The 11,278-nt window shown below is 46.5% G+C and overlaps 1 protein-coding gene across 5 annotated transcripts in view; it reads right to left on the reverse strand.

The window, feature by feature from the left end:
* Nucleotides 1-10,385, reverse strand: part of Nphp3 (nephrocystin 3) — a 45,406-nt gene extending 35,021 nt beyond the window's left edge. For all 5 annotated transcript variants that reach the window (XM_045136345.1, XM_045136344.1, XM_045136346.1 and 2 more), the window contains exons 1-6: nt 9,975-10,385; nt 7,276-7,401; nt 6,243-6,393; nt 5,457-5,609; nt 3,585-3,718; nt 1,906-2,066 (exon numbers count right to left, since the gene is read on the reverse strand). In XM_045136345.1, the coding sequence (XP_044992280.1) occupies nt 1,906-2,066; nt 3,585-3,718; nt 5,457-5,609; nt 6,243-6,393; nt 7,276-7,401; nt 9,975-10,385 (1,136 nt within the window). The remainder of the gene's footprint in view (nt 1-1,905; nt 2,067-3,584; nt 3,719-5,456; nt 5,610-6,242; nt 6,394-7,275; nt 7,402-9,974) is intronic.
* Nucleotides 10,386-11,278: the final 893 nt, after the last annotated feature.

The following is an 11,278-nucleotide window of genomic DNA, read 5'->3' on the forward strand; positions in this document are numbered from 1 at the left end:
ATGGTTAAAAAGACAGGTTAAAATTAATTAGCATGATTACATTCACACTGTAAGAAAATTTATTGCTTGACTAGTACAGGCAGTCAGCTCCTGTGGTAGTTGAATGTGAAATGTCCCCCATAGCCTCATGTGTTTGTAATTAAGCCTTATACTTCAGGTGGAGTGTTTGGGAAGTTCTGGAGCTTTACTGGAAGAGTCATACTGCTGGCTACAGGCATTGGGATGTTATAGCTCAGCCCCATTTACAATGCTCAGTGTCTCTCTACTTCCTGCTGCTGCTGCTGCTAAGATGATGTGATACCCAGCTGTCTGCTCCTGCTTTGCTTTCTCTGCCATGATCAACTTCCCTTAACACTATGAGCTGAAATAACCCCTCCCCTTCCATAAGGTGCTTTGGGTTTGTGTCTGTCCCAGCAAAGAGAAGTCACCGCTACAGCTCCTCAGGATTCCAGCCCTCTACAGGAGTTCAAGTACCTACACGTCACTTAAACTTCATAACCTCTTAAACGACATCCAAATAAGGAAAATAACAAGGTTTAATATTGATTATTAAAATCAGAGGTGGGCTGGAGAGATTGCTTAGTGGTTAAGTGTTTGCTTGTGAAGCCTAAGGACCCTGGTCCGAGGCTCGTTTCCCCAGGACCCACATTAGCCAGATGCACAAGGGGGCGTAGGCATCTGGAGTTCGTTTGCAGTGGCTAGAGGCCCTGGTGCACCCATTCTCTCTCTCTCTCTCTATCTGCCTCTTTCTCTCTCTGTCACTTTCAAATAAATAAAAATAAACAAAAAATTTTTTAAATAAGAGCTAATCAACTTTTACAGTAAAAGGCCAGGTAATCAAATTTCAGGCCAGGCAGGATATACAGTTTTTGTTGTAATGACTCAATTTTGCTACTGTACTATGAAAACAGCCCCAGGCATTCATTTGCCAATTTCTGACTAAAACAATTTTATTATTAATTATGTTGATACTATTAAATAAATCTGATAGTATAAATTTTTCTTTTAAAAGCTTGCGATAGGCTGTCTAGATGAGGCTTGCCTCAAACTCCCTATTTAGTTAAAGATGTGGTGAACTTGGATCTTTCCGCCTCCACCTCCTGCATGCTAGGGTTACAGGCCCAGGCTCCCAGGCTCTGTTTATGTGGTGCTGAGGATGGAACAAAGGGCTTGGTGAGTGCTAGGCAAATGCTCTACGAGCTGAGCCATATTCCAGTCCTGAATCATTTAATTAAAAAATTTTTTTTTGTTTATTATTATTTTTATTTATTTGAGAGTGACAGACAGAGAAAGAGGTAGAGAGAGAGAGAGAGAGTGAGAGAGAGAGAGAGAATGGGAGCGCCAGGACCTCCGGCCACTGCAGACAAACTCCAGATGCGTGTGCCCCCTTGTGCATCTGGCTAACGTGGGTCCTGGGGAATCAAGCCTCGAACCGGGGTCCTTAGGCTTCACAGGCAAGTGCTTAACCGCTAAGCCATCTCTCCAGCCCGCATTTAATATTTTTTTAAAGTTTTTTTTTTGTTGTTATTCATGTTTATTTATTTATTTGAGAGCGACAAAGAGAGAAAGAGGGAGAGAAAGAGGAGAGAGGGAGAGAGAATGGACACGCCAGGGTCTCCAGCCACTGCAAACAAACTCCAGACGCATGCACCCCCTTGTGCATCTGGATAACGTGGGTCCTGTGGAAACAAGTCTCGAACAGGGGTCGCTAGGCTTCACAGACAAGCACTTAACTGCTAAGCCATCTCTCCAGCCCTAATATTTTTATTTAAGTGTGAGAAACAGAATTTGTTGGATTTCACATAGGTTTTGGTTCTAAGAATGCAATTAGACTTAGGTTCGAAGTTCATTTGGTAATGTCAATCTACTTATGCCTGTAGTAAATTATAGCTGTTTTTGGCTTACCTTGGCAATGTTGAATGGACGAATAAAATAACTAAAGAACTCTTCTCAATTTCCCATTTTCTTAAAGTAAGGTATTGGTTTTCAACATCTATTGGAAAATAAACAGCATGGAAAAAGTATCCCATTGTCTCACACATTCTTCTAAGTTTAGGTGAATAGTCCTATAAATAAATTTAAAAACATACAAAAGCATGATGTATTTAACTGAAGATATTAAAAGATTAATTGCACTTTTAAAAAGTGTGCTTTAGAACAGGTTACATTAGTCACTGTCTCACAAAAACTTTAAAATCATCACATTTTAGAGAAAAAATAAATTGCTCTCTAAAACAAAAATAATAATAGCTCAACAGCAGGGTATTTTCTAGCTCTGAAAATGATTTATTTCCTAATCACAACACTGGAGAAAGTAATGGTTATTTTGTGTTGCTTCCTAATTACTATTTCTATCATGCACAGTTTGTTTTACTGTTTTAAGGAATGCAACATCCACATCCACAGGCTCTACACAGTATAAATTCTCTACTTGAAATACTTCAACACTAAAGCAGATGGCTACATTTAAAAAATAAGTTGCTTAGCCGGGCGTGGTGGCACACGCCTTTAATCCCAGCACTTGGGAGTCAGAGGTAGGAGGATTTCTGTGAGTTCGAGGCCACCCTGAGACTCCATAGTGAATTCCAGGTTAGCCTGGGCTAGAGTGAAACCCTACCTCGAAAAACCAAAAAAAAAAAAAAAAAAAAAAAGTTGCTTTAGGCTGGGAATGTAGCTCTGCTCTAGCGATGATATTTTTTATTTGTATTTTTTTAATGAGAGACAGAGAGAGAATATTAGCATGCCAGGGCCTCCAGCCACTGCAATCAACTCCAGATGAGTGGGCCATCTTGTGTGCATGTGCAACCTTGTATCACCTTGTGTGTCTGGCACAGGTGAGACCTAGAAAGTGGAACATGGATCCTTAGGCATCGCAGGCCAGCACCTTAATCACTAAGCCAACTCCTCAGGTCTAACTTTTTTTTTTTTTTTTTCGAGGCAGGGTCTCATTCTGGTCCAGGCTGACCTGGAATTCACTATGTAGTCTCAGGGTGGCCTCAAACTCATGGCGATCCTTCTACCTTTGCCTCCTGAGTGTTGGGATTAAAGGCGTGCACCACCACTCTCGGCTTCCAGCCCTAACTTTTAATTTTTAAAAATGTTTATTTAGTTAGGGGCTGAAGAGATAGCTTAGTGGTTAAGGCGCTTGTCTGCAAAGCCAAAGGACTCAGGTTCAATTCCCCAGGACCCATGTAAGCCAAGATATACAAGGTGGCACATGCATCTGGAGTTTGTCTGCAGTGTCTGGAGGCCTTGGCGTACCCATTATCTCTCTATCTGCCTCTCTTTCTCACTTTCTCAAATAAATAAAAATAAATTTAAAAAATTTTAAAGTCCATGATGCTTTGTGGTTTTCAAGGTGAATAAACTTGTAGGTAGCAAACTATTTAGTTTAGACACAATAAAATTATGAATAGGATATAATATGAATTTTTGTTTATTTGCTTTGATAGGATTTCCCCATGTAGCCCCGCGGGCTTTGAGCTGCTATCATCTTCCCGCCTCTGCTTCCCACATGCTGAGATTACAGATGTGTGTCACTTGTACTTTCAAGCAGTAAATACAGAAGTGACAAACACGCTCACCTTAAGGAAAAGTTCCATTTCCTGTTGGGTTTCATCGGTGTAAATGAGGTAACACCTGACTGTGTTACTCCACAGGGAAGGTGAAAACAGGGGAGTAACCTGCAGCAAACCAGCCACAGCAACATCCCAGTCATCTGTAAGGAAACCTACGTAAGTTCTTGAAAAACTTACCAGAACATATCTGCCAAAAAAGACTGAAGTATGCTTTTGCATATTAGTACTGACACAGCTTAGCACTGATATCACATATTAGATGTAATGGGTTCTGTGTCCTCCAGTTCTATCCTGGGGTTCAAAGCAACGAATGTTGCTTGTGGTCTTCCCTGGGACGCTGGTGGATACCCGGGGAGCAGTGGTTCTAATTTCACTTCACTCGACCTACTCAGTGCTCTTAGTGCTGAAGGGAGCCTGTGTTGCCAGGATGATGTATTATTTTACCTTCTCATTCTTGAGGCAAAATGAAAATTTAAGGACAGTATAGCCTCAAAACACAGAAATAATGTTAATTTAAATTTTTACAAATATTTTATTTTTATTTATTTATTTGAAAGAGATAAAGAGGCAGATAGAGAGAAAGAGTGAAGGAAAGAGGAAGAAAGAGGGAGAGGGGAGAGAAAGAGAAAGAAAGTGAAGGGAGGCTCCAGCCACTGCAAATGAACTCCAGACACATTGCCACCTTATGCACCTGGCTTATATGGGTTGTGGGGTATTGAATATGGGACCTTTGGCTTTGCAGTAAGTACCTCAGCTGATAAGCCATCTCTACAGCCCCAGTGATAGTTCTTTAATTAAAAAGAATCAAACAACTTATAATTTTTTGGTCTATAATGCTGGTCACATTTTGAACAGATCTTCCAGCTTATTTTGGACACTACGTAACAGGAAAATGGAAAACATATTCCATCATGACTTGACAGGATTTTCGTGTCCAGATACTTCCTTTTCTTGAGGACTTTATTGTGTGACCATCTTGCATATTTGGTATATTCTCATCAGTTTATAATCATACATTCTCTCTACCCCACACCCCAATTCCACTAAGTACTCTCCTCAGTGGGGTTATGGTTACTCACTGTGGGGTCCTGAATGTACCAGTCAGTCTCTGTGTGTGTGGAGGCAGTGGGGGGCGGTAAATGCCTCAGAACATTGCTTCTCACACTATGGTTCTTACACTCCTTTGATCCCTTCTTCCACAAGGTTCCCTGGACCTTGGAGGGTTATGATAAGTCTCCTTTAGGACTGAGCTCTCAGCACCGTCTCTGACTTTCTGCTTTGGTGGGTTCTGAGTGTCCTTGGTGTCTCCCCGGGGGAGGTTCTCAGGCTAGCGGGGACAGCAGCACTCCTAGTGAATCTGCCACTTCCTCTGTCATCTGTCCTGGGCCTTGGCAAATGTGATAAAGGCGAGGTGCCGTGTGTAGGCACTTGGCCCTCTCTTCTTGTTGTACTGATGGGTCTTGGTTCTCCCTGGTACTCTCACCATCTTGAACAAGCTTTATTTGGTGTTTTACTGGACAACATGCTCAGTGCCATCAGAGCAGCAGAGGGAAGGACTAAACCCAGCGGATCCTCAGGTGACCTTCATCTTTGTCATACTGCGCTACGAGAGCAGCTGAGAACTCGGAGTGTAGCAACAGGGGCTCCAACCAGGTCGGCCAGGATGGCAGGAAGGACCCTCTCATGCTGAGATGACTCATGTGACCACAGCTCTCCCCCCCGAATCCCCCCATCAGACACAGCCTCAGTGCATGTTAGTTTGTCAATGGAAGGTACCCAGAACACAAATATCTCCTTCTGTTGAAAACCGTTCTCCACCACAAGTTTACCCAACATGGTCACCACCAGACAAGTGATCGGTCAAGTGCTGCGTGTTACCTCGGTTGACATTCGCAAAGGGTCCTTCCACATCGATAGAACTGTGCGCAAACTCGGGGCCCCTGAAGGACTGCTGAAGCTGTATCATACTGCCTATGGACGGCTCTCGTCCCAAGGCTCCGCCATCCCAGCATTCACACTGGGTCCCGGCCGCTGGAACGGAAGTGGGTTGCGATCTCGTGAAAACCAAGTTACTACATGTTTGAAAACTCATCATCTATATCAACTAGGATTTTTAATTTTTAAAAATTATATGTAAACGTGGGACTGGGAAGCAAACCCAAACCAGCCCCGATGCAAGAAAGCACCTTTAACTGCTAAGCCATCTCTCCAGCCACCTGGCTTTAGAACCTCACACCGCAGTTGGACACTTCTGCCTGAGTCTTCTTTCTAATCTGCCTGGGCATAGTTCTGGCTGTTGAGATTTGAGCAGAAGTGATCTCTGTATCTTTTAGATCATGCCTTTCATCTCTGCGTCTAAAATGCAGGTGTGACAGTGGGACCTGGAGCAGGTATGTGGGATCAGACATAAGCTGTGGGTTAGGGCTGGGAAAGCAAGTTGACAGAAGTAACCTGAGGCCCTGACTTCATACATTTCAAGGAGTACAGGCACCCTGAGAGCTGAGGGAGACATACAGAAAAGGAGCTGCATCTGTAACAGCATCCCCAGCCATAATTTGCCAATATAGACCAGTAAAGGGAACACAGTGGGGTTCAAAGTTGGCTCTGCATATCCCTGCAGCTGTATGGAAAGCCTGACCTGACATAAACATGAAATGCACTTACTGGTAACATCTGCACAGTTGTCATCGGAATCAGACTCCCCAGGATCAAACACTTGGATTCCCTGAGCCTGCAGCCTCTGAAGCTTGCTCTCCAGCTCCCGCTTGGCCCTCAGTAAATCCTGAATTTCATTTTCTTTGGTCTCCCTAAAAATCTTTAAATGGGACAATTTTAAATTAACTTTTTTTTTTTTTTTTTTGGTTGTTTTGAGGTAGGGTCTCACTCTAGCCCAGGCTGACCTGGAATTCACTATGTAGTCAGGGTGGCCTCGAACTCACAGTGATCCTCCTACCTCTGCCTCCCAAGTGCTGGGATTAAAGGCGTGCGCTACCACGCCTGGCTCTTAAATTAACTTTTTTTTTAATTCAAGGTAGGGTCTGGCTCTAGCCCAGGCTGACCTGGAATTCACCTTGTAGTCTCAGGGTGGTCTAGAACTCACAGCGATCCTCCTACTTCTGCCTCCCAAGGGCAGGGATTACAGGAGTGCGCCACCGTGCCAAGCTTTAACTTTTCTTTACATAAACAAAAAGGTGTGCCATCAACTTTTCAGAGCAAAAGGTTTCATTCATCAAATCAATACCCACTGGCTCCTCAGTCTCCTCTTTTGTGACAGAGTGAATATTCCAGGACTTTTGTCTCATTGTTTTACAACTGGGATCCCCTGGGATTGTGACGGGCTGTGTGTCCCATGGGACCACCACGCACACCGGAGATCACTGAACACATTTGTGTCCCTCGTGCCATATACAACCAACTCCTCCTGTACTCCATACCCCCAAACGTTTCCACTGGGAGAAACACATTCCTTTCATTTTTCTAAAATCTCAATTTTGCATCATGTCTTTGTGTCAACTTGTCATGCCCGACTCACGAAATACAAAATGCGTTCATCTCTGGCTCTCAGAACAGGCCTGAGTGCTACACGACTTATCTCTATTCGTCACAGTATTAGATGAATTTTTACAAAATACTGTTTTTATGCTATGTCCCTTGGTGATGGGGGGAGGGAAGGTATAGAAGTATAGGGAACTTTTACCTTGAATTGCCTTTTAACTTTATCTCTGTCATGTTCGAATGTCGCTGCTCTCTCCATGGCTTGGTATTTTCCTTCCAAAGCACTTTCCTTTTCCCGAAGTATCTTCTGATAAGTTTTTTGAAGTGCCTGGAATAATTCCCTGTGTTACTGCTTAACAAAAGAGTCTTTCACTAAAATCTTACATTATTTAAAAAAATTATTTACACAGGGCTGGACAGATGGCTCAGTGGTTAAGGTGTTTGCCTGTAAAGCCTAAGGACCCATCTCCAGATCCCACATAAGCCAGACACACAAGGTGAAGCAAGCACGCAAGGTCACACATGCGCACAAGGTGGTGTAATCTGGAGCTCAACCACGGTGGCTGGAGGCCCTGACTCTCTCCCTCTCATAAAAATTTAATTTATTCATTTATTTGAGAGAGAGAAATAAAGAGAGAATTGGTGCACCAGAGTGCAAAGGAACTCCAGACCCATGTGCAACCTTGTGCATCTGGCTTTTATGTGCGTACTGGGGAATTGAACCTGGATCCTTTGGTTTGCCATCAAACTCCTTAACCACAAAGAAATCTCTCCAGGCCAAATTTTACATTCTTAACTATATGTTACATACTTTAGAATTTTTTTCATAATCTAATGGCTATTTTATCAGTCATCAAGAATGGCATTTTACCATTTCATCTAAGAACATGGAGAAGGCAGGCAGGTCTGAAGAAGTTAATATTTTTTCCTTGAAATAGTACAACAGCTCTTAAACTTCTCTATGCCTCACTTTTTGTATCTCTAAGAGACTCTCTAAAAAATGAGTAAGGGGCTGGAGAGATGGCTTAGTGGTTAAGCACTTGCCTGTGAAGCCAAAGGACCCTGGTTTGAGGCTCGATTCTCCAGGACCCACGTTAGCCAGATTCACAAGAGGGCACACGTGTCTGGAGTTCATCTGCAGTGGCTGGAAGCCCTGGCGCGCCCATTCTTTCTCTCTCTCTATCTGCCTCTTTCTCTCTCTGTCACTCTCAAATAAATAAATAAAAATGAACAAAAATTTTAAAAAAATGAGTAAGGCTTAACATGTAGGGTCATTGATTATAAGCATTTATGCACTACTTGGTATTGTGTACTTGGCTCAGTCATTAAAGGGGCTTGTTCTGCAAAGCCCGATGGCCTAGGCTTGATTGACCAGTACCCACACAAACCTAGATGCAAAGTTGGGACATGCATCTGGAATTCATTTGCAGTGGCAGGAGGGCTTGGTGTGGCTATTTTCACTCACTCACTCTCTCTCTGTCTCTGCTTGCAAATAAGTAATTAAAAAATTTGAACAACAAACATACAGAAGAGAGTTCTCATGTAGATACATGTGAGACAGGCAGTGCAGGGGTCACACGAGGAGTTGGGAGAGCTAACGGGCGTCATCTGAGACGACGGTGCGCACCAGCCCTCCCCACACTGCCCGCCTGGCTTGTCCTTCTCTACCTGCTCTCATTCAGTGGACAGCGCCTGGTAGGCCCTGGCTTGCACACATGAAGTCAGACAACAGAAGGACACAGGTCCACTTTATGGAGGCCAGAGAATTAGAGATGCCCGCAGAAGGCTGGTAAGGCTGCAGGTAGGGGACGGGTAAGCACATCTTCCCAGATAACATGCTACTGATGTAACGGACAATGATAATGTAACCCATAAAACCTGATGAAAATGACATCTACACTAGGAGGAAGGAGGCTTCTTTCTTTTGTATGAATTCGTCCGAGGTGTTTATTTAATCCCTACTGTGATGAGCCCAGGCTGTGAGATATGTCACTTCCATGGTAAAGAAGAAAATAAACTGACAATGAATGCCCAGGGGCCACAAACCATAAGTATGAAATTCCAGAATTCTGCCCTCAGCAAAACAACCCCTTACTGTATAAACTGAATGAATGAACGTGGATCTGATGGGACGGAGGCCCTGCAAAACCTGCCCTGCACGATGAACTTGAGCACATGCAGGGAAAGTTTTCAACCACAGAGCTGAAAACCACAAAACCAGGAGGCTTCCAGAACACTTCCTGTCCAGATCATCTAAACTCATCTGTAGATTGCCACAAAGAAACTCAACCAAGGCAGGTCCCAACTTGGAGGGAGGTAAAGTTGAAGGGGAGGGGTGATATTCCCAGGAGGAGTATGTTGAGTTTCAATGACCAAAGGCGCACATTGTTTTGGCATTTGTTCTTGAGGCAATGGCTTCAAGGTGTCTGAACGAATAAATCAGGAATCAGAAAGACGAAAATAAATAAATAAATAGATCCGTCTCTCTGAGCAGTAGTTTCTAGCGAGTTTTCAAAACTACTTGGCTTTGGGGCTGGAGAGATGGCTTAGCAGCTAAGGCCTTTGCCTCCAAAGCCAAAGGATCCCGGTTTGATTCTCCAGGACCCTGGTAAGCCAGATGCACAAGGAGGCCCATGCATCTGGAGTTCATGTGCAGTGGCTGGAGGCCCTGGCGTGCCCATTCTCTCCCTTTCTCTCCCTGTTTCTCTCTTAAATAAATAAATAAGTAAAGTATTAAAAAAAAAAAAAAACTACTTGGATTGTAGACTGCCAAGAATGGACGAGGGATGGGTCAGGCACCCTCAGTGCAGTCTGGCAGGGTGACCACGCCGGCAGACGCCCCGGGCCTCAGTTTCCCCGGTGGCATCCATCCCCCGGGGAGAGGGCGCTGGGGCCCGTTACCTGCAGCTCGGCCCGCAGACGCTTGTTCTCGGTGTCCAGCTTGGCCTCGCGGCGGCCCATGGACATCAACTCCTGGTTCTTGCTGACCCGGAAGATGTCGTACTCCTTCTTGAGCCGCTCGTACTCGGCCGCCGCGTCCTCCAGCTCGGGCCCCGACGAGCCCGTGGACTTGAAGCTGGCGCCCAGCAGCCCTCCGCCGGCGGCTGCGCGAGGCAGCGACCCGGGCCCGGCGCCCGCCGCCGCCGCCGCCGCCGCCGCCCTGCCCGCGCCCCGGCGGAACGAGCCGCGCAGCAGGCGGGCCTTGGGCTTCACCTCCACGGGGATCTCGCAGGCCTCGCCGCCGCCCGCCCCGTACGTGTCCTCGATCACCTCCGCGGCCGCGGGGTCCACCAGGGACGAGGCTGTCCCCATGTCGCCCGCGGCCGCCTCAGTCCCGGGAGGGGGCGGGGCCTGGCGCGAGGGCGGGGTCATAGGGGCGGGGCTTCAAGGGAGGGCGGGACATGACGGTTAGAAGGGGCGGGGTCATGGGCGCGAGGAGGGCTCTGGGGGCGGGCCTTCCGCGGAGGGCGGGGCCTGGCAGCGAGAAGGGGCGGGGCCTGGTGCGTGGGCGGGGCCCAGGGGCGGAGCTTCCGCGGTGGGCGGGGCCTGGGAACTAGGCAGTTGTGGCTGTTAAAAATAAGGCGAGGGACGGGGCGCGTGGCAGGGCAGCACTCCTGAGCTTAACAAGAGGTCTGCGGGAAAGGACAGTTGGAGCCAAATAAAATAAGGAACAGGCTGAATGGGAACAAGGCGACCGGTAGGGTCAGTGGATCTTCAGAAAATGCCAGGAGGGTTGGGCGGAGGCGGGCGCTGTGGGCGGGCCGAAGGGGGAGGTGGGGCGGAGCTGGGCCAGCCGCTGCCCTGGCATCCCGGAGGGACCCTCTTCAGACCAGGCCTCCCGGGGGACGACTCCTCCCTTCTCCTCTGCCTGGACCCCGGCTGCTCCACGTCCCTGGCTGCTGTCTCCGTGGCTGCCACGGGCCCTGACCAGGAGCTCCTTTCCAGACGCGGCTGAGAAATCTGAGCAAGACAGTGAGTGCCCACTGCGTGTCTGTCAGCTTCTCTGTTGCACTGGCCGCATTTCGGTGTTCGGTAGCCATGTTTGGCAGTGTATATGGAGACTATGAACTCTTTTCTATCACTTCGGAAGTTTTATTGACAGCATTGTTCTAGATTGTTCTAGATTAGTGGAGATTGAGCGGGCAGGATTACTGAAGACATGAGAACCTGGAATGGATCTTGGATCAAAAGCAAAAAAAAAAAAA

The sequence above is a fragment of the Jaculus jaculus genome, chromosome 17, assembly GCF_020740685.1.
Source record: "Jaculus jaculus isolate mJacJac1 chromosome 17, mJacJac1.mat.Y.cur, whole genome shotgun sequence".
Taxonomy (NCBI): Eukaryota; Metazoa; Chordata; class Mammalia; order Rodentia; family Dipodidae; genus Jaculus; species Jaculus jaculus.